This window comes from Dermacentor andersoni, chromosome 3 (assembly GCF_023375885.2).
Source record: "Dermacentor andersoni chromosome 3, qqDerAnde1_hic_scaffold, whole genome shotgun sequence".
Lineage (NCBI taxonomy): Eukaryota > Metazoa > Arthropoda > Arachnida > Ixodida > Ixodidae > Dermacentor > Dermacentor andersoni.
Genome location: NC_092816.1, coordinates 213895297 through 213919251, shown reverse-complemented (window position 1 = coordinate 213919251; position 23955 = coordinate 213895297). Strand labels below are relative to the sequence as shown.

The window sequence follows — 23955 nt, the reverse complement described above, 5'->3', positions numbered from 1 at the left end:
CGCCTCGAAACCCGTGCAGAATGTCCGAACCTGATCTATTCCGTCAAATCGCCTGTTGTGCCCCTTAAAATGCGGTGCGTATTGCTAATTTTTGTCCCGCTTTCTTGCACTTAAAAAGAGACGAGATATTCTGCAGTATATTTTTTTCTCGCGATTTAGCTTAGTAAAACGTTCTGCTGTGCGTGCTTCGTTGCGAGAGAAATAAATATCATTAGCCTACGCTCTGAATGCCAAAGTCATCAATATTCCTTTCGATTTACCATATTTACTCGCATAATGATAGCACTTTTTTGTCAGAAAAATTGACGCAAAATCAGGGGTGCGATCATTACGCAGGTTAAATTTCCTGCGAAAAGAAAAAAAATTTTTTTCGTCCCGCGTTTGCTGCGGGACATCAAAACAAAAATTGCAGCCGGCGGAGCAAGCCGAATGCGCCGAACGCGATGTTTTTTTTTTATTTTCGTGAGTACATTACGTGCATTGAAACAGTTTCTTCCGTATCAGTAATGAATAATAATGTTAATATCGGCAAGTTTGTGGCAATAACATAGCCATGTCCACTTTGAGCGGACAGAAACAGATGGGCGCTCTCAGCTGCCAGTGACATAGAAATACATGGCCGGCATGCTGTGGAAACTGTGGCATCTGTCTTCACTATCCTAATACGGCACATTTTCTCTAAGGGTGGGTGAATATCTTAGCTGTGTTACAACCGTCGGCGTATGAATAGGGTACACTTTTAACGTATCAGTGTAAACGTGGCTACTATTGTTGCCACTCGCAATTTGTTGCGTGCCCACAAGTGCAGATGAGAAGAATCGAAAGGCACCTTTTTTGTTGCTGACAACCATTATAAAGCCTACACATAATAACGGCAAGTTTGGTTGCAGCTTTTTTTTTAGTCATGGACGTGCGGAAAGTGATGAAAGTAATGAAATGAGGCATCTACTTAATGTTTGGTGCATGCAGACCGCTTGGTTTGTCTTGAGGAGTCGTTCGCGTAGCATTCGACAGATGGTAAGCGTGATCAATATTAGCTAGACTTGGCACACGACATATCGCTGCGGCAAGTTCGGGGTGCGATCATTGCACGGGAAATTTTAAAAAATCTAATTTTGATGACAAATTCAGGGGTGCGATCATTACGCGAGTGCGATCATTATTCGAGCAAATACGGTATGCACACTATATTGTAAGATTGTGGTGTCGGGTGTCGTTACGCTGTTGAGACATTCCTGTTGAGCTACCGCCAGTCTGTTGAGAGGCCGAACATTTTCAACAGACCAACAGCATCAACAGGGTCTGCCTACCCCCAAAATAGGCCGGCATAGTAATGAAACTGCATATTTTTTTATTTAAGACACTTTCGAGTGCGGCTGCCGAATTTCGTTGCTCTAGGTCAAAGAACAAGAAAGTTAGCTCTGATCCCCACCTCCCCCTTAACTCGACCATTATTTCATCTTCTGCCACTTTTCCCCGGGTTGTGTCTTGCAAGGCCCTTCCAACTTCATCACTGGCTATAGAAGGAGCCCTTATGTCCTCTTCCTCACTACTTTCAATGAACGTTATGTGGCTTCTCTGGGTACTGTAGGTCAGTATAGAATTCTTCTGCTCCTTTTACTATATAATCGAAATTCCTGATGACATTACTCGGCTTATCTTTCATTGCATACATCTTGCTCTGTCCTATGCCAAGTTTGCTTCTCACTGATTTTATACTGCGGCCAATCTTTCCGACGTTATACTTTCGCTTACTTTCTTATTATTTATTAGCTTTGAAAATTCAGCAAATTCTATCTGATCTCTAGAGTTAGACACATTCATGCTTTGTCGTTTCTTCATTAGGTCCTTGGTTACTTTGGAGAGCTTATCTACTCATTCCCTTGACACCTTACCTGCCACTTCAATTGCTGCTTCAGAAATCAGCCTAGTTACTGTTTCATTCATTACCTGTATGTTATCTTCATCTTCTTTTTCTAAAGTTGCATATTTGTTTGTGAGGATCAGCCTGAATTCGTCTGCATTCACCCTTACTGTGTCTACGTTGGCCTGTTTCTTCTTGACTAATTTTGCTCTTTCTCTCATCTAGTACCCCGCACACTATGTGTTCTCAGCACCTAGAATTGCGCATCGCATGGTGAGGGCCTATTTCCTATTAACCTATTCTTTCTATTTCTGATGACCAGTCTTCAACGGATTTCCATCAGAGGCACAAATTACGTGCTTGCCTGTTGCACTCAATGCAGCATGGCAAGCGGCATTGCCTTACGGACCAGGTGTGGGACTCTTCTCATTGTGGCTAGGCAGGGCTCTTTTTAAATGCACTCCTCTGATACTACTTATTCAACGTGTCACGCATTCTTCTTACCCAGTGGTCAAAACAAGAAAGCCGGCGAGCGAGCAGCATAGTGTTCATGGTACTGCGGTGTTTTGTTTTCTACGATGCGACCAAAAATAGCGCTTTGTTGAAACAGAGCCAAGCTTTCCCATGTCAACAGTTCTCAACAGTGATCCATTAACTCTTTCAGGGTCAATGACATAAATATATGGCGCCACGAACAAGTCCAAAATGGTCAATGCCGTACATTTACGGCACTGTCTGTATGTTGAAAAAGCGTGCCAATTTGCTAACTTTTTCTTTTCTGGCATGTGCTGCCACTATGTGGAAATACAGGGAATTCTTTTCTCGTGCCTCCCTTTCTCCGTTTTCATTGCATGGTTTGTTTTAGAGCTAGTTTGCTCTGGCGTGTTTATATGCTACCGCTCACGCATTGGCACACAGGCGGGCAGGAGGCGGTTTAGGTTTTGTTCCGCGGGCGGTTTTGGCTTCTTGCACTTACAAAACTGATAGCTACCTCGTTACTAATCGCTCAAAGGGTGACCGCCTGCTTCTTGTTCATTTAGTGCTCACAGCGGTGCGCATAGAAAGGGTGCCGCCATGCATGTGTTTCCTTTTTCCTGTCTTTTTTTTTAGACTCGAAAAAACTAATTGCCTCTGGTCGGCGATAAGATAAAAATTAGCGGAAGTTTGTCACATGTTTTGCTTTTTTGACGGGCACACAACCACACAGTTTTCTTGAGTGCACTCACCTGTGCAGTTCGATTATGCTATGGACATAAATATTAGTGTAAGAGCAGGAACATTTGAGATTTGCAAAAAATTCTCGTGTGCACATTTTCTAAGCCTTGAACTATGTATATAACAATGCATCAAATTTTTAAGCCTTATCAGTTTATTTCCTTTTTTTATTCTTGTTATTGATGAATAAACAGTATACACCAATGTAAAATATTTTTTTCTCACTTAACGATTACCCTAGAAAAATTACGGTAAATTTTTTCAAAATAGGTCCCTCAGAAGAATTGGAATCTGCAATAAAAGAAATCGACCCTGGGCAGTCGCATATGGCAAAAAAAATAGACTCTGAAAGGGTTAATGATGAGCGGACATGCCGTTCCCGTGTGACACCTTTCCCTATCATTTCCGATTGAGTGCCACAAAGGCGGAGAAGTGCATGATTCGAGAGTGACTCACGGAACAACATGGCACCGGTTGAGTTCGGCAAGTGGCAGCCGGGCACGGATACCACCCAGACGAAGCGGCTCCTTGTCTAGCAGTGCAGACGCCTTGACCACGGCCACTCGGTACCGGTAGCTGCGCCATTGGGCCAGGTGCCGTGCATGGAACCAGCTGGGCACCTGCAACACGTCCCGGATACTGCCCCCCACGGGTTCGGCACGTGACCCCACTTGCCTCTTGCAGTATTGCTCGGCATAAAACGGATCGAAGCATCCCATATTTCCAACATCATGCAGTATTTCAGGATCGCCGACAAATATGTTACGAGAAGAACAACTTGATTACTTACTAGACGAATAACACGGATGGCGTTTCTTTCATAGGTCGGCATACTCACAACCACCACCCTAGACTCGCTATACACACACTTGACAGGTGTCAGAATGAGCGAGCGAGCATAAACAACAGTGGCCAGCAGTGAGTGCCGGTGCTAGTAGACAGTTTTAGTATAGCGTATGTTATACCATTGCGTATGCTAAAAAATAGCGGGTCGTCACTGCGCATGCGCTCAACGCTAAACGAAATAGCGGGTATAGCGGGCGTACGCAACGCAGACGAGTTAGCGGTAGCGTTTTTTCATGGTTTGCGGAGTTTGCGCGAAACATGGCGACTGTCCCGGCTGCCCGCTTCGAATTGAATTTGGCATTGCTTCTGTAAAATGCAATTCGTTTGTAGCAAATGATCGTGTAAATGGCTTTCGCTTAGTCTCAGGCCGCTTCGACGACAGAGTATTATGGATAACCTCGTTGTGTTTTCGAGATCACTTCTCGTTTTCAACGAGTTGAAGCCCAATGAAAGAAACGTTCGAGATGTCAGCGCCACCTATCGCTACAGGTGGGAAATAGCCGTAACGACTGCATATGGCCTCTGAGACCCGAAGATATTGCCGGCCAACTAAATTTGTAGAAAACGTGCGCTGCTTAGCGTACGCTACACTTAGCGTATAGCGTACGCTATAATTTGCGTACGCTAAACTAAAACTGTCCAGTTACTGTCGGCGAGTACAAGTGAGTCCATGGAAGAGATTATGAGCGAGCTCTGTGAGTTGGTGTGAGCAGAAAAGCGAGCAATGAGCAGAGAACCTGCAAAAATATTGGTCAATCAGTATCCACCTAGTATGCCTCGTTATAGTTCAAGAAAAACACTTGCAAGGACCTAGCAATAAAGGTCCCAAAATACTTTGACGATTACCTTTTACTGCTTCACATAAAAACCTTCTCAGAAAGAAAGAACCAGCATTGTTAATTTATTTGAGTGAAAATACAAGAATAAAGCTCGATGCATGAAAGAGCACAAGATAATGTTATAACTTCCTGATCTGGTGCCATTTGGCCCACAAAAAAATGCCAATAGTAATTAGGATTCTCGTGTAGCCACTCAAGAGTAGTAAAATCTGATATAGCTGTCAACCTTCTGTCGTCGACAGTTAGGAAGTCGTGTGACCGTGCAATGACTAATGTTGTAATGTAGGAGGGGTATTCTGCAAGTGTCCACCTAGTCGACATGTCCATTTTGTCTGCTACTGAAGTGCTGATTGGCTAGGGGAACCCGTCTCCTTCTCATGCATACCCCAGCCCAGCCAATCAGAACTTCAACAGCAGCAGAATGGACATGCCCACTAGGTGGACACATACAGATTACTCCCCCCCCCCATGATTTCTAGATTACTGGATTTCCTAATGATGTGCTCGTTGTTTTGTCAGCTAAAAAGGTGCTCGATAGGATAAAGTGCATAGCCTCTCTTTTGATTTTAAGGAAAGGTGGCATAAAGCCATGCTAATTCAGTACTTGCATGCGTTTTCACATAGGATGAAAAATGTCGGCAAGAAATTTTCTATGAAGTGAATCAAACAGCGTAAAAAGCAGGACGTACTGCTGACTAAGAAGCAGTCCAGATTTCTCTACAGCTCGTCACCATAGAGTGAACAACGAAGGTTGGAGAAAACGGTAATGCAAGAGGAAACATGCTCTGCCAAATGCACGTGTTTATCAAATACCACACAAGCAATGACAAAGCTGGTATGAATTCATGACAGTGCAAGCAGAGGGGGTGGGGAAATAGGACAAGGAGCTGACTTTTTGAGTGAAATATATCACGTGCTACAATATATTGTTTGTTTGTTTGTTTATTCATACTGTTAACCCCGGGAGGGTAATCACAGGAATGGAGATACAGTCAATATTTACAATGTAATGAAGAATCACACGTGAAACTATGAAGATACAGTCGAACCCGGCTATATTGAACTCGCAAAACAACACCTATTAGTTTGATATAGAGCACAATTCGATATAAGCCTGCTAAATAATTCGATGTCATAAAAGCACATACCATTTATAAAATCACTTTATTGATGAAACTAGCTTAGTTTCGCGTGAAATAGTCCTGCATTTTCTTCTGCTTGGGCAATTTCGCTGCGTGCGACGCACGCACTTTTCCACTTTAAGGAGTCGGAGCAGCTGAGGCCGCAACCTTCCGCATTCGCGCAGAAGCACCGAACTAGTGCGAGCGCACCAATCACTTCGGAGGATGTGGGCCAAGGACGGTTGTTGCTTTCCTCATTGTGTCCACTTGTGCTTGGCACGATGTCGACAATGTAGTCTTCATTTCCGGGCTCTCCCGTGGTCGCGACACCATCATTTGCACTCACAAACTTGTGCACCGTTGATTCGTCAGCTTCCGGAAATTCTGGCAGTTCGCTCCAAACTTCGGCAACACCGGCAATGGCTTCTTCGCATTAATCAGAATTTACAGTCATCACCGAGCACGCGGAAGTCAGCACGGTTGAAGCTATTTCGGATGAACCACTCGTACACGGCCATGCGTACGCGTCGGGCGCCACGAGCACCGGGTCGCGAGTTAGGCTGCTTTAGCCCTAATTTCCCCCTTTAAGATTGTGCCGAGAGTGCACCTCGGAATCTTCTACATTGCGGGTACATCCGACTTCTCACCGCGTTCGACCCGATTTATGATTTCGAGCTTCACGACGAAAGGCACATTCTGCCGCTTCATCGCGGCAACACTGCGAGAGAAGGCCCATAAGGCGCACCACGACCTACTGTATAAGGAGTACTGCATTCGTTATACAGTAGGTTGTGAGGTGCACAGGCGCACACAATGAACCGGAAAAGCAGCGACAACTTGCACTTTCGCCATCTTGCACGACGAGGGCACAAGAGCCTCTGATTGGCTGTCTGAGCAAGCGCTGCGAGCGGGCCAGGATCATTTTTTGCAGGGGGTCACATAGGGAGAGCGGTTGGATGGAGCTGGTCCGATGCACGGGCAATAGGTGCCTCAGCACCTGTCCGTGTATGGCAAGTCTGCCAGGTGCACAACTGCAGAATTACATGCAGTGCAAAAAACATGCGTCTCAATAATTACATGGCATGCAGGGTCGGTATTCTAGGTTGCATATAATTACTTTTGGAGACTTCACGTGACAAAGTGGAGCACTGCAGGCATCTACAAGTGAAACTGTTCCTGGCACTTTGCATAGCAACATTCAACTTCGGAGATACAGTCACCTGCGCAAAGTTCTACATATGGCAACAAACACGTGGATGTCTATTATACAAGCAACAGCCTTCCTTCCACTGTACAAAAACAGCATGCTTGGCCTGCGCAAGGAATGCTGCAACCCATAGATGCAAACGCATTTCCTGCCCGCTGCGTGATATCTCGTGAAAGTTACATATCCTACAGTGAACAACGAAGAAAATCGACACTGTATGCCATAAAATTTGTGGAAAAGGTTGTTTCCTTTTCAAAAGTTTTGAATGCATAAGCAATTCTATGCCTACTCAACGAGGAAACCTGTCCATCCGTCCGCATGTCACATAAGACGAATGGCCATAAGGAAAATATCGTAAAGAACAAAATAAATTTGAAAGGAAAAACGTTGGTGGTGGTGAGTTTCGAACCTACGACCCCATGCTCAGAAGCCGAGTACATTACCCACTGGGCCAAACACCCCTGCTTGCAGAAAGTGAATATATATGTACCATATGAATGTTTTGTACCGGAAGTACGCACAAAACAAACGTCAAAGGTGAACAGTTTCTAAGAAGGCATTCTTTAAAGATTTGGTAATAGTGGAATATAAGCCATCTCTAGGGTGACACGTACAGCCGCCATCAGGAGAATTCCAGTTTTGCAAAAATTTAATGCCAAGCACAGCACACTTGCGATGCGTTTCAGTGGTTGCAGGATGCGCCTTCCGTTAGGGCACTCCCTTCATCGACCGAAATGCCACCAATCTCTAAGGGCTCATGCGCTTCACGTTGTGCAACACACTCAGATAAGCAGTCAATGAGTTGATAAGAATGATAGAGTAATGAGGGGTTTTATGGTCTCATTATGGTTGGTAATGGTTTGACGCGAATGGATAAGGTGCTAAAGAGCAATGAGGGCCTGTAATGCTGGCAGCAATTCTGATAAGGTTAATAAGCACTGATAACGGTTGATAAAGGTCGGATCAAGTCTGAAAATGTTTGATAAGGATTGGATCCATTGCGATAAGGTTAATACCGACTGTTAAGGATTGATAAGGCTCAGATCGAGTCTGGTAAGGTTTATAACCAATAAGGGTTATTGAGGGTCGGATCTAGTCCGATAAAGTTTATACTGGAAGGACCAAGTTTCATAATATTGATGATGACACCGGTCTGCGTGGAGCTGAGCAAGTGGCACAATGCTTACGCACGCTTAGACAACTTCCAGAGGAATTACCATGTGAATTTTAGATTGCCAAGTTCCTGGATGGTCCATGGTTTTTCACAATAAAAATGCTTGCTTAAGTAAAAGCGCTTTCTACAGTCCTTCAGATAACAAAATATTGCATCACTTGCCACATAATATTCTTGCAGTGAATTTCGAGCGCATGGACATGTAGCTCCATAGCAGGTACCTTAGTGTAGAATGAGAAGCAACATCAAGGTAATGTGTTTCGGAAAGGGTCTCAGCATTTTGTTCCTTCAATGTGGCATTCATAAATTGTGTTGATGTTTATGTTCATTTTGGAAAAATTACGTACCTATCCGATTCAACTTGGCACTATTTCATGGATAGGAATGATACACCAAGCAAGCTCACGTGATAACACTTATATGAAATAGTTGGCTGCTGCTTAGCTATGCTAACCCTGGATATGTAAAGCAAAAGCTTGGGTTATCCTGGTTAAGTCTCGGTTTCACTTGGTTGACCTTTGATTTAGCTGTACTTATCATACTTAGGTATGCAATCATCATTAGACCAGGTATGACGGCTATGCCTAGGTTGGTGGCTAGACATGACTGTGATTGGGCTTGGGTAGACACACATCATTCGACGGTGCGACGCCTGTTGTGCCACAAGGAAAGCACAAGTGCTAGACATACAACGAGATGCAACAAACATACGCAGAGTCGAAGCACAAATGGACAGGGCATGAATGCGGTCACGACATTTATTTCGATGGTGCAATGCCTGTTGCATTCCGGGCCTTCTCCAGTGAAGCAGCTCGCTGGGCGATATCCGCTAGGTGGTCAGACGCCACTCGGCGACGATGGCTCAAAGCCTCGCACTCCCACACAATGCTCAGAAAAGGTGGCCTGGCCTCGCACTCATCCATAGCCCAGCTTGCACTGACTAGGCAAGCACGGCGCTCCTCTTAGCCAGATACGTGGCAAGTCACGTGGTCAGGCAGCGACCCAGCTGCGAAGAATGCATGTACGCATGGTGGCGGCAGAGCTCAGCATGGCGAGTCACATGATGCGTTGCTAAGGCTATGGCGCAGCTGCTGGCGACAGCAAAATTCAACTCAACGTGGTTAGTAAAGCTTTTGCTTTAAAAAAAAAGAACGCTCATGCGCTGAAGGCACTGGTAAAACTGAAAGCGCCAGCAAAATGTCGGCACTACTTAGGGCAGTAACACAAGAGAAAAAGCTCTGCAAGTGCACGTTGCTTTGGCAATGCTGCCACAAAAAGTTGTATTAAATACTTAAAAATACCCACATGGAGTCCAGATGTAAAGACCCACTTTGTATTATGTCTGAACGTAATGACGCCTGAACGTTTTGGCAGAGTTTGACATGGTTTATGCAGCTTTCACTGTTTCCTTCTCCATATGTGTTCTTTTCCTATATGTTATATATATATTTTAGATATGTACAGTTGAACCCGCTTATAACTATACCAGTTTTAACAATATATTGGTTATAACAATGAGAAGCTGCTGCACCGTAGGCTTTTGCATGTTTTCGATAGTGGAATAACCCTCTTACTACAATGCCCCGATGCCGCATTATCAGTTATGATGATGAAGTCTGGCTGCTGGGTGTCCGAGCCAAAAAGTAGTGAAATGCGAAATCTTTGAAAAGAAAAAAAGAAAACAAGAAATTCGAGCCGCTGCACGATGGGCCGTTGCTCCAACAGCCTCCACGCACTCATTTTCCAGCATCTCCGCGCGGCTCTTTCCCGTCGCCCTTCCACCCCTCCGAACATGAATGGGCTGCGTCCATAGCTCTACGCTGTCTAACCCTCCGAAACACAAATGGACAGCGCCAACTGCACCGCAAGCAGATTGCTCGCATGTTGCTCACTGGCTCCCCATTCAGTGCAGTTCTGCGAACAGGTTAATCGCTCACGTTCATTTGTGTTGGTTGTGCTGAAGTCGTTCCTGGCCACGTGGTTGCTCAACTTCGCTTGACTCACCGCTGAAATGGAAGATGGCTGATCTGCCCACTGATCATCGGCAATGCACGATGTTGCCGGTGAAAAGAAAGCACATGGCTATATATTTGGAAACAAATTGCATCTAACCGATGGGACGATCGTCGCGAACATACTTGCATCGGATAGCGACGGCGACGACAGCAGCGATGACACGGTAGGGCAGGCTGCCTCAACGTTGTCCTCACAGGAGGCCCGGCACGATTCAGTCCCACCCGGGCTTCGTTTTCGCAAGGAACCTTCCAATGCACTACGTGGAGCGCTTGACTGCCTTTGAGAAGGATGTCGGCAAGCTTCGCGTAAAGCATGCAAGGCTGACGGACATAGGCTTTTCTCGTGCAAGCCAGTGAGAAGTACGTGGTGAGATGCTTGTGCCGATCCCTCCTCAGCATTTCTTCTGGATTTCTGGAGCTATAAATATATATATTGACACGTGTACTTATATTTATTAGGCGACCATGTTTCGCCGCCTAACAAATGTTATCGCACAGCGCGGGACGCGTCTGCATGTATCCGAAGTTTCTGGAAAGTTATCGATGCTTCTATCCGTTGTCTGTTGTCGCCGAACCTTGTGTTATCTGATTTCATCGCGTGACTCGAATGGTGTAGAACTTTGTGGAAGGCATGCGGGTCCCAATGATTAGTCTGGAACATTCGATGACTGCTGTATAAAAGCCGACGCGCTTGACCCGCTGATCAGATTTTCGACGATCGGCGACCGTGTTCGCCGCTATCATTGTGCTATAAGTGTAGCCTGTTCTTGTGGGCACAGGTTCGCCCAATAAAAGTTAGTTTTGTCTTTCACAGTATTGCTACTGTGTTCTTCAACGTCACCACCACGTGACCTCTGGTGGAGGTACTTTTCGTTCATGTACGGGATGCCCCCGACAAGCCGTGATCCCAGCCCGGACCGCAAAGAGAACACCAACGTAGTCCCGGACCATCGAGCAAGCCGCCGTCTTCAACAGCTGCCCCCGGAGCACGGACTTCTACCTGAGAAGACCAAGAAGAGTGTGGTCAAGGCAACCACAATGGCAGCCCCATCGTCCCCCATCGTGCTGCAGCAGCCCAGGGAGCCTACGACGTTCCGCAGTTCAACATTCGAGGACCCGGAAACCTGGCTTGAGACGTATGAGAGGGTCGCTGCATTTAACAGCTGGAACAGTGACGACAAACTGCAACATGTCTTCTTCGCATTGGAAGACGCTGCCAGGACGTGGTTCGAGAACCGAGAAGCCACCTTAACAACATGGGACCTGTTCCGAAGCAGCTTCCTGCAGACCTTCACAAGCGTCGTATGCCAAGAATGAGCCCAAGCACTACTAGAAACCCGAGTGCAGCTGCCTAATGAAACCACCACGAACTTTACAGAAGAAATGAGCCGCCTATTCCGCCACACCGACCCGGAAATGTCCGAGGAGAAGAAAGTCCGCTTACTGATGCGTGGTGTAAAGGAGGAACTTTTCGCCGGAACGGTACGAAGCCCACCGAACACCGTCGACGAGTTTCTTCGCGAGGCCACTAGCATCGAGAAGACACTCGAAATGCGGAACCGGCAATTCAACCGCCGGACGAACTCGACAAACTAAGCCGGAGTTGCGTCGCTGGCCACCGACGACCTGCGCGAGACTATCCGAGCGGGAGGAACTACAGAAGCTGTTGCCTTCATTACAGCCTCAAGTGGCTTCGATTGCCGACGCCGTATGTGAGGAACTCCAACAAAAACTCGGAGTAGGCCCTGAATCGCCGCAGCCTCAGCCGCAAGCGATGACATACGCCGCTACAGCCCACCGTCACGTTCCCCCTCCGCACCCACGGCAGGGCCCAGCGACAACACAGTTCCGTCGTCCCCCACCACCCCTGCCACCAGCACGCCAAGCCGTCACCTCACGCGGCGTTCCAAGGAAGACTGACGTTTGGTGCGCCCCTGACCACCGTCCGCTTTGCTATCACTGCGGAGAAGCCGGGCACATCTACCGCCAATGCCCATACCGGGAGATGGGACTCCAAGGGTTCGCCGTTAATGTGCCGCGACCACAGATTGGCGAACGACCTCGCGATACCGCCGACTACCTCGCTGCCACTCAGTGGAACCCTCGACCGTCCTGTTCCCCGTCACCAGGCCGCTACCTGTCGCCGCAGCACCGACCATACACCGGCCCAGCCCAGGGCCGCTCTGCGAGCCCATAGCAGGAAAACTAAAAGCAGCAACCGATGGAGGTGCGGCTGCTGTTCGTCGAACTAACGAACATCTACACCGCCGCCGAAGACGACGAAGAGACCATCTCGACGACATAATAACGACACTCCGCAGTCCAGACGAAGTCATGAAGCCAACACTACACCGATGAAAGACGACTTGACGACGCGACGTTCCCACTTCAGTTCAACACGACGCAGCCGTGATCCGACGCCAAGACCTAACTGCAACGCCAGACAAAGAACCACCGACCTCGACGAGCTTTTCGACGGCCACGCAGTCACCGCCTTAGTCGACACAGGGGCCGATTACTCCGTCATGAGTGAACACATCGCCGCCCAGTTGAAGAAAGTTAAATTGCATGGGAAAGCCATCAAATTCGAGCCGCTGGAGGACGCCTCATTACGCCGACTGGAATCTGCACGGCAAGAATTACCATTCATGACCGGACTTACCCTGCCACCTTCGTAATCCTCCAACATTATTCACGAGATGTCATTCTCGGCATGGACTTCCTGAACCAACACGGCGCAATCATAGACATGAGGTCAAAATCGATAGCGCTGTCGGAAGATCAAGCAATACCGCCGGAGAGCTCTCGCAGTCACCACGCCTTGAGTGTGCTCGAAGATCAAGTGAGCATCCCGCCGCGTTGCCGCATTATTATTTCCGTCGGCACCGAAACACCCGCTGATGTAAAAGGCATCATCGAGGGCGACCAACATCTACTGCTCGACTGTCAAATTTGCGTCGCAAGAGAGATCGCTCGACTCCATGGAGGGAAACCGGAAGTTATGCTAAGCAACTTCAGCCAAGAGTTCAAGCACATCAGCAAGGGCACGACAATCATGTACATCGAGGAAATTGTGGAAACCAGCAATGCCTTTGTCCTCTCGGATTCTGCCACATCTACCCCGATGAGCATAGTCCCCGAACCAGACTTCGACGTAAATCCAAGTCTTCCCATGAGTAAGTAGCAACAGATCAGAAGTCTTCTCCGACGATACAAAGACTGCTTTTCGATGTCATCGAGGATTCGACAAACACCAGTTGCAAAGCATCGCATAATAACCGAAGAGTGCACTCAACCACTCCGCCAGAGCCCTTACCGAGTTTCGCTGCGAGAATGTGAAGCTATTAGGCAACAAGTCGACGAAATGCTGCGCGACATAATCCAGCCATCGAAAAGCCTGTGGGCATCTCCTGTAGTCTTGGTGAAGAAAAAGGATGGAACCCTACGTTTCTGCGTCGATTATCGTTGTCTGAACAAGATCACGAAGAAGGACGTATACCCCCTCCCACGAATAGACGACGCATTGGATCGGCTCTGCAACGCTAAATACTTCTCCTCGATGGACCTCAAGTCTGGCTATTGGCAAATAGAAGTCGATGAAAGAGATCGCGAAAAGACCGCCTTCATCACCCCAGACGGCCTCTACGAGTTCAAGGTTATGCCATTCGGACTGTGCTCGGCGCTTGCAATGTTCCAGCGCATGATGGACACGGTTTTAGCAGGATTGAAGTGGCAGACCTGTCTCGTATACTTGGATGATGTCGTCGTCTTCGCCGGAAATTTCGACGATCACCTTAGGCGGCTTGCAACAGTACTAGAGGCCATCAGGACTACTCTGAAGCCGGAAAAGTGCCGCTTCGCTTACGAGGAGCTTCTATTTTTAGGCCACGTCATCAGCAAATCTGGAGTCCGCACCGACCCGCACAAGACAGCTGCCATCGCGAAATTGCCACAGCCGACCGACAAGAAGGCAGTGCGCAGATTCCTTGCCATGTGTGCCTACTATGGGCGTTTTGTCAAGGACTTTTCACGCATCGCGGAGCTGCTAACACATCTAACCAAATGTGATGTCGAGTTCAAGTGGGAAACGCTGCAGGCCGATGCATTTCAAGAACTCAAACGACGCATGCAGTCGCCGCCGGTACTACCGAAATCCACACTGACGCCAGTAGCCTAGGCCTTGGTGCCGTCCTAGTCCAGAGGAAAGACGAATTTGAACGGGTGATATATTGTGCTAGCCGGTCGCTGTCAAAAGCGGAAGGCAATTATTCTACGACTGAAAAGGAATGCCTCGCCATCATTTGGGCTACAGCAAAATCCCGCCCGTACCTATATGGGAGGCCATTCAAAGTTGTCAGCGACCATCACGCATTGTGTTGGCTAGCTAACTTAAAAGACCCTTCAGGACGGCTGGCGCGGTGGAGCCTCAGACTGCAAGAATACGACGTCACGGTAACATACAAGTCCGGACGAAAACACTCAGATGCCGATTGCCTATCACGCTCCCCCGTCGACCCGCCGCCGCAAGATGACGAGGATGACGACGCCTTCCTTGGAACAATATGCGCAGAAGACTTCGCTGAGCAGCAACGAGCGGACCCGGGGATAAAAGGCCTCGTCGATTATTTGGAAGGGCACACCGACGCTGTCCCTAGGGCATTTAAGCATGGATTGTCATCGTTCAGGCTTCAAAACAACCTACTCGTGAAGAAAAACTTCTCACCAGTCCGGGCCAACTACCTTCTTCTTGTTTCGTCGGCGCTGCGTCCAGAAGTACTGCACGCCCTACATGACGATCCGACAGCTGGGCACCTCGGTTTCTCCCAGACGCTATCGAGGATACAAGAACAGTATTACTGGCCACGCCTAACCGCCGATGTCGCCCGTTACGTCAAGACATGTCGAGACTGTCAACGATGCAAGACACCACCGACAAGGCCTGCGGGATTACTACAGCCGATCAAGCCTCCTTACCGACTTTTTCAGCAGATCGGGATGAACTTGCTGGGACCGTTTCCGACATCAACTTCCTGAAATAAGTGGATCGTCGTGGTGACAGACTATCTTACCCACTTCGCTGAAACTAAAGCTCTACCGAAAGGCAGCGCAGCCGAAGTGGCGAAATTTTTCGTCGAGAACATCCTGCTGCGACATGGTGCCCCAGAAGTCCTCATCACCGACAGAGGAACAGCTTTTACAGCAGAGCTCACCCAAGCCATTCTGCAATACAGCCAGACAAGTGACAGGAGGACAACTGCCTACCACCCGCAGACAAATGGTCTCATGGAGTGCCTGAACAAGACCCTCGCCGACATGCTAGCAATGTACGTCAACGTCGAACACAAGACCTGGGATGCCGTCCTGACATACGTAACATTCACTTACAAAACAGCGGTGCAAGAAACAACACAGATCACAGCGTTTAAGCTGGTTTACGGCAGGAACCCGACGACGACGGTCGACGCTATGCTGCCGCACGTCACTGACGAAGAGAATCTTGACGCCGCTACTTATCTCCAGCACGCTGAAGAAGCTCGACAGCTCGCCCGCCTACAGATCAAGAACCAGCAGCATACTGACAGCCGACACTACAATGTCCGACGACGCTTCTTCGAGTACCAGCCCGGCGACCGTGTTTGGGTGTGGACCCCGATACGCCGACGAGGACTGAGTGAAAAACTACTGCGACGATATGTCGGACCCTTCAAGGTCATCCGACGTATTGGCGCACTGGACTATGAGGTCGTGCCAGACGGCATTTCGTATTCACAGTGGCACCGCGCACGATCTGAAGTGTTCCACATGGTGCATCTTAAACCCTTTTACGGACGCTGACGAACTTCCTTATTTTGTTGTTTTCTTGCTACTAGTGCTTTTCTTTATTACTTTCGTTTGTTTGCAGCATCGGGTCGATGCTTTTTAAGAGGGGGGTATTGACTGACACATGTACTTATATTTATCGGGCGACCACGTTTTGCCGCCTAACAAATGTTATCGCACAGCGCGGGACGCATCTGCATGTATCAGAAGTTTCTAGAAAGTTATTGATGCTTCTATCCGCTGTCTGTTGTCGCCGGACCTTGTGTTATCTGATTTCATCGCGTGACTCGAATGGTGTAGAACTTTGTGGAAGGCATGCGGGTTCCAACGATTAGTCTAGAACATTCGATGACTGCTGTATAAAAGCTGAGGCGCTTGACCCGCTGATCAGATTTTCAACGATCGCCGACCGTGTTCGCCGCTATCATTGTGCTATAAGTGTAGCCTGTTTTTCTGGGCACAGGTTCGCCCAATAAAAGTTAGTTTTGTCTTTCACAGTATTGCTACCGTGTTCTTCAACGTCACCACCACGTGACAATAAATATATATTTATTTATTTTTTGCACAGCGCACACTCGAGAAACACAAGCCGAAAGTGAGGAATAGGGAAATCCCTGACTTGGAGCAGGTTTCTAACTAGACACGTGACAAAATATCCCAGTGTGTGCTCTGAATCTAAGGACCACCTCCACCTCAAAAAGGGTACTCACATGATGTCGTGCTTGTGGCGCGTCAGCACAGTGTTGAGACCGACGGCAAGGTGTTGTGGCTGAAAGCACTGGTTTGGGTTGGCTGGTCGCAGGTCCACATGCGCTGCACTGTCGGATGCGTGCACACCAGTGTCGGTGCGGCTTGCCAGCACCAGCACTGGATCACCCAGGCATCCCAACTGGCTCAAGGCTGCCTGCGACACAGCAACTCTGTCACACTGACAACACACCAGCTACATGCACAACGGAACACGTTGAAGACAACCTATTAGCAGCTGCACAATGCAGTTTGTACGCTTTTAAAGGGTCCCTGAAACGGTTTGAGCACATTTTGTAGACACATAGGGTACAACTACAGCAAAACATTCACACCACAATTTGTGCAAAGCGTCTCATATTAAGAGAGCTACGGAGGATTACAAGTCATACCCTTCTCTATAGCCATGCTTTTTCTCCTCAACTCATTCCCCGAGTGATTGGGGCTAAGCTGTGTCTTCAATAGCTCTGCATCATGATGGGACGTCGTGCCGTTTACTTCCGGTTGTCTTCAAGCGAGCACATGAAGCCTCTCTAACCTCTCCGCCAGCCGCGTGGCAGTCGATCCCAAGTAAGAGCTATTGAAGCAGCATGCTGTTGTGTCGGCTGGTGCTCATGTTGATAAGAGCACTCTGTGAAGTGCGCATGCGCCCCCAAGTGTTAAAAGCAGAGTGCCACTCGCTAGCGGTGCCCTTTTCTTCCCCGAGCCTTAACCCACAAGCAAGGGTTAATAAACGTCATTCACCCGGAACTTGTCTGATCCTTTCGGCACATCTGGCGCAAAAGCGGAACACATGGCGTGAAAAGAATCACACAAGAAAGTACGCAGAGTGCACAAGTTGTATGTCACCCACATGTGGTGGATGCTGCATCAGTCAAACATCGGTCAGTTTCTTTTGTTTTTCGTAGTTGCGCGAGCAACATGAATTCAGATTTGTCTGTTTTTCCCCCTTTCCCTTCTTACACTATATACACATTGCTGTGCGGCAACAAAGTGAATGGTTGTTTGTAGTGCTCTTTCCTGCCGCCTTCTTTCCTTCCATATGAATTGAATGCTAAGTCAGGCTTCGACGAAATTACATCAAGGAGTTACTTTGCCACATGGCACAGCCAACTATAGAGCTTTCAGGCATTGTTTTGTACCTGGAGTCTTAATCAAGACCAACAATTGATTTCTTCACAGATAGTGGCTACTCAATAGCAAAATATTGCGTATATTAAATATATTTTAGCATTTTCTTTTCTTTTTATGTAAAGGCATATAGCTGCAAGTTTTGTTCACTCTTTTCTCTCACCTTCATTTTGGCAAATAATATAGTATGTTTTAAAGGAATACTAGCCATTAAAGCTTCTGCATCTCAAAATTACACTTACTCCACTTTCTTGTACTGCATACAACACTGAGTGCAACAGACAAAAAACGAAACTAGTGAGCCTACAAAAAGCCCCAGTGTTCCTGTGCACAGCTGAGCAATGGGGTGCACAATTAGCCACAGTGCCTGCAGATGTCGAACATAATAGTACCTCGATGGCGCCCTGGACTGTGAAGTGCTCAGTGTGGGGGCGGGTGCTCTGGCGCTGGATACCTCTGCACGGAAAAGAAAGTAGACTGTAGCATTAGCCAAGAAGTGGCAACGCCTGCGTAGCATAGCCCCACACTGCCTTGGTTTCACACACTTTTCTTGCTTAACAATGAGAAAAAAAAATAAAGGCTAGAAAGCGCACAAGAAAAAAAATTAAATCTGCCAGCTGCTGCAGATGGGGTGGACATTGGAGGCTAGGAAGAATGGAGTGCATGTTTATCAAAAAAAAAATGTGGTGTTAGTTCCTTGCGAAACACTACGTGATCAGTGTATCAGGCTTCAAAAAAAACAAATTATGGGGTTTTACGTGCCAAAACCACTTTCTGATTATGAGGCACACCGTAGTGGACTCCGGAAATTTCGACCACCAGGGGTTCTTTAACGTGCACCTAAATCTAAGTACACGGGTGTTTTCGCATTTCGCCCCCATCGAAATGCGGCCGCCGCGGCCGGGATTCGATAGGCTTCAAAAGGAGTGAGTGTTGGTCTATCATACTAATTCGAAAACGCAGCGCCAAAAAATCTGGAGCCAGAAGACGACAAAAGAGCTCATCCTGCTCTTTGCTCTCCAAATTTCTTGCACCAAGTTTTCTATATTCGATGGGGTTGCAGGAATAATTCTCCTCTCAGACATCTCCAGCGACAAACTCCCTCACAAGAGGCATGGGATTCCATACTAAAACCTACTAACCATTAAACCAAAGCTGGGCTGGCGGAGTGGGTGGCGAAGTTAGTGGCGGCCAGCTAGCCCACCACCTTAGCCCCGTCCGCCTAATCGCAGCTCCTACCTCCCCTCCCCTCATCTTCATTAAGTTTGTTTCCTCCTTATTTTTCAAGCCTAGATGGCACTAGGGGCCTTTTGGGACACAAGACTGGAAGGACGAGAGAAGCAGAAAATTATCCTGGGCACCTAGCCAAAAAAAGGAGCTGTTTGAGTAGTGGTCGAAATGCTGGGCCTTAAAGGAATGTAAACGAAATGCATTAAATACAACATCACTTCCTGGTATGGCATCATTATTTTATTTTAGTTTTTCTTTTTTTTGACAAAAGTTTTACAAACACAAAGATGGCAATGGTTGCAACACCCCACCATATTCAGGATATGTGGGCTTCTATCGAAGCTTCGTTACCAATTTGCACATACCTTGGCCTAGAGTGTCTTACAGTATTACCTTGAGGCAAATGTGGCCCTACCTTCTATGCCAATTTACCACAGTGCTGCCTTGGAAATGCTGGGCATGCTTTACCCTGAACGTGGCTTGGCCTATGCCCTGGTGCACTGGTAAAGGCTTCTTAAAGTAAGGTCTCCACAAAAAGTTTTGAGTCACTGCATCTTCTAATACAGTTCACCACTTGCAGTGCACAAGCGAGCACAGAAAAGCAAGAATTGGCGACAAACTGTCCACAGTGGGTGCAAACTGTGCTCCAAGGTAGTTAGCAGCCCATTGGTACTTGTTACATTTCACATCAGAAGCCCATCCAAGCACAGGTCACGTTTTAGTAGAGAATGAACCCATGGTGACAGTGCCAGCCAGGCGTGGCTTCAAGGTGTCCAGGCTCTTTGAGAACGATGCCAATTCGAAGCTGCGGCATTCTGATGCATGCAGCCGCGGCACCAGTTTTCCCATTAGGTACGCTGCAGACCCTCTTCTACCCCATCAGCGACAGCAACAGACATGCATTGCGTGATAGCGATGCCGCGCACCCCGTGCTGCAATCTTCATGAAGAGAGTTCAGCTAGGGTGCTATGACATAAAGCTTTTCCAATGTCCATCATTAGCCATCCGCGATTGTTGGAAATTTCTCGAGCCACCCCTAGTTCACCTGTCTGTCAGGTGACGTAACGAAATCGTGAAAGCTCCCCATGTCAAAATGATGTGTACAAATTCATTGTCCTACGATTATGCCAAGGAAAAAATATTGACATGTTTACTTGTTTATCTTTTTTCGGGAGACTGCTTCTCACCAGCTAAAAAATGGTAAATGTTATCACTAAGCGCAGTACGCACCTGCATGTATCGGAAATTTCTCGAATGTTATCAATGGTTCTAGCCATTGTCTGTTGTCACTGCACCTTGTGTAATCTAACTGTATGCATGACAAGAATTTGGTAGTACTTTCTGAGAGACACGCAGGCACCAGCAATTATTCTGGAACCTTCGGTGACTTATGTATAAAAGACACCCTGCTTGCCCCGCAGATCAGATTTCGACGATCACCGACTGTGTTTGCTACTATCGTTGTGCGTGCTTTGAGTGTAGCCAGTTCTTGCGGTCACAGGTTCACCTAAGAAAAACTTAGTTTTGCCATTCACAGTTTTGCTACTGTGTTCTTCCCCATCACTACAATGTGGCAATATTTAAAGGGAAACTGAAGAGCCTGTTTAATTCAGTAAGACGCTCATATACGCATGCGGGAACCTTATAAACCATGCAGGTAAAATTTTGGGGGGGATTTTTCACTTAGGAGCGAAGTAATCGTCGGTTAAAATTGCGCTGTCGCTCCGCCCCCGTCGAGCGCCGCGCGCTGCTGCTGACACTGACGATGCGAGCAGACACCGGAAACTGCGGCGTCGTGACGTCAGCACTGGTGTTCTGTTCCTTCGCAGTCTCCACGGCCGTGCCTCACCGTGCTTGTTTCTGCGTGCGCGCCGTCACAAGCTGCTTCGTTCGACCCTGCATTCCTTTGTTTGTGTCTATGTAGAGTGGCAGGTAACGTGCACACCGACAATGCCGGCGTTCTGTGCAGCCTACAGTTGGATGAAAACAAGTGGCCGCGACGATGTTGTCTACCATTACTTCCCGCAAGACAAGAAACTTTCAGCTAAGTGGGGGGCTGCTGTAAAGCAAAAGAATTTTAAGCGCTCAAGAACACTGCTGCGCTCTAACCACTTCCGTGATGACGATTACTACCAGAGTTTATCAATAATGCGTACTTTGGGTTCTCCTTCATGTTAGCACGATGAACGGAAGGTGCATGTTTATCTCCCACCCTTGACGCAGGTTTCGTCGCCAAGCGCCGTGAATTTTCTATTCGCACGTGTGCTGTGAAACAGCCTGCATGCAGCTACCATAACGCAGTGCAAGCGTAAAGTTTGCATGTGTTGGTAAGCCGGCTCACGCCTAGACGCGGCGCTCCCCCTTCTCTCGCGCACATAGAGAAACCGTCCATCTCATGTAGCCGACGGAATTCACCGGTTACGAGTAGCGTGCGGATAGCGCGCTGATGAAGGTTCTACACTACACGTGCTACAAGAGGCGGTAAACTTTCCCGCGTTTAAACTGTCCATGTAGATTGCCGACAGCTTTGGGGCAGCACACAAATGCTGAAGATCGCATCACCGCTTACGTTCTACGAGGAGGCATGCAGGAACATAACACTACAGTTGTTTGCCCGGAAACGAACTCACTGGATCGCTGAGTGCAGCTTACCAAAAACGTACTCACCAAAGAACATTTCCAACACAAGATGCTAACACTTTGCCTTCATTCGCGTTGAAAGCACTGCTTACACCAGCCTCTTTTGCTTCTTGGAGAGGCCGGCTCTTCGCAATCGGCTAGTACATGTAGGGATTAAAGTATAAACCCCATACAAGCGATCTTGCACGCGACAGCGACAAGCGAGGCGATGGAGATGGCTTTCAGGTTCACCCATCGCCTACAAGCCAAACTCCATATGAGCGACGGCTTTGAGCAACGACTTCCTGGTATGAAGTCAGCAATATATACGCCGAAACTAGAGTGATGCATCCTTTATTAATTTAAGTTGATGTATTTTACTGTAAAAAGGAGCACAAGATATTTCTGAAGGTCTTGCACTAGGTTCTTATTCTTGCATGTGTAAAATTCAATAGTTTGCTCATTCCATGCAACAATCAGTAGTATTTGAATTATGTACATCCAGCTCCAGCTTCGTGCTATTGGCTAGTCGCTCATAGCACTTCCGGGCGACTAGCGACGAGTTCTAGATTACTAGAAACGAGCGATTGAGCGACAACACTGAGTGATCTGTTCAAGCGACGGCCCATTTTGTCGCTTGAAGCCGTCGAGCGCAAGATCGCTCTCGCGGGGTTTGGAATTAACGCCGAACTCCTAAGAGAAACGCAAGCTCTCGAAATTTTCCATTACCGTCTCGGCAAAACAGCATGAAACTACCTTGCACCGTGGTTCATGTGTAGCGGCAGCGGTCGGTCCGGACGAACACCATTGTTGACGTCACTAGGTGCCCGACCAATCACGCCCGACCAAACGAGGCGCGCGAGCTGCCCCGAGTCTACTGCTGCACTTTTCATCGAAATAAAATTTGTTTGTGCTTCTTTCGCTCAATTTTGATGCGATATTCGAATTCGGAGGGTTGAAAACCACGACATACAGCTCTTCACTCATTTTTTCTGGAAAACCTTTCAGCTTCCCTTTAAAGATTATTTCCGATTCTATGCCTTTGTCGTCATTATCCCTCCACTATTGGTCAAGATTTTTCGGGCTGTGCCCACTTGACCTGTATGTTGGGCGAAGTAAAAACGCCTCAAGAACCTGTCATGTCAGAGTGTCGTGTGTGCACGAAACATGCATTAGTTCCGAAACTAAACATTGCTCACCAATTGCTCTGACTGCTTGGGAGAGAGTGGATTTCCCTTTGTATAATAAAAATGAAGTTCCAAACGAAACATCAAGCAAAAGAATATTGAGCGAAACCCATCACACCTATTTTGTCGACAGTCTATCAGTTTCCCACTTGACTGCCCCTCGGTAGCTTATCGCATAGGAAACAGAGCCCCGAACAAGAAAAACGCAATCGGTGCATATGTCGCTACAACTTTAACAATCAGAGTACTTGAGTTCATAATTAGAAATGTGTTTGAGCCACTTTTGGAACGGGAAATAATCAAACAATTTTCCTTTCGGTAGCACATACTTGATCATTATTAAAGGGACCCTGAAACGATTTTGTACGAACATACTGAGTCGTTAGAGTAGGTCCTTCTGATCATTAATTGACGCATCTAAGTGCTCTGCGTAAAGCGTGTAATTTATTATTAGGTGTCAAAAATGTGCATCGCTTCCAATCGCACCACACTGCTTGGCGGGATTTTCAACCACCCCTCATCATATGAAGCAAATTGCCCTAATAATGCCAGTGGGGCGAGCTATCCGATTGGCTGCCCAGAGCTCGTCATCGATAATGTTTCCACCTTTATGGTCAACAAATGATGTTCATAATAGTAGGAATGTTAGTTAATTTGTTTCTATAAAAAGAAAGTAACAGAAAGAGAATGCACAAGGACAATTCCTCACTACACTTAAGCACTTCCAGCACAAAACAAGTGTCGTCTGCTTGTGTTACAACGTGCTCCGTGTTGACGAGAGCTCCGCAGTCAGTGTTGATCTCAATCTTTATTTTCGCGAGCACCATGGTTCACCCATGTTACCTTCTGGGCTGCAAACATAGTGACTGTAACATGTCGAACTGCGACATGTTACAGGCGAGCGGAGTGGCTGCAGCGCATGAGACTTCGCTATCCGATC

The 23955-nt window shown here is 47.5% G+C and overlaps 1 protein-coding gene across 3 annotated transcripts in view; it reads right to left on the bottom strand.

Moving 5' to 3' along the window:
• LOC126536301 (tRNA pseudouridine synthase-like 1) overlaps nt 1-23955 on the bottom strand; it is a 70185-nt gene that overhangs the window by 30311 nt on the left and 15919 nt on the right. For 2 of the 3 annotated variants that reach the window (XM_050183221.3, XM_055073098.2), the window contains exons 2-4: nt 18372-18435; nt 16812-17005; nt 3536-3718 (exon numbers count right to left, since the gene is read on the bottom strand). In XM_050183221.3, the coding sequence (XP_050039178.2) occupies nt 3536-3718; nt 16812-17005; nt 18372-18435 (441 nt within the window). The remainder of the gene's footprint in view (nt 1-3535; nt 3719-16811; nt 17006-18371; nt 18436-23955) is intronic. The other variant, XM_055073106.2, reaches the window with a different exon arrangement.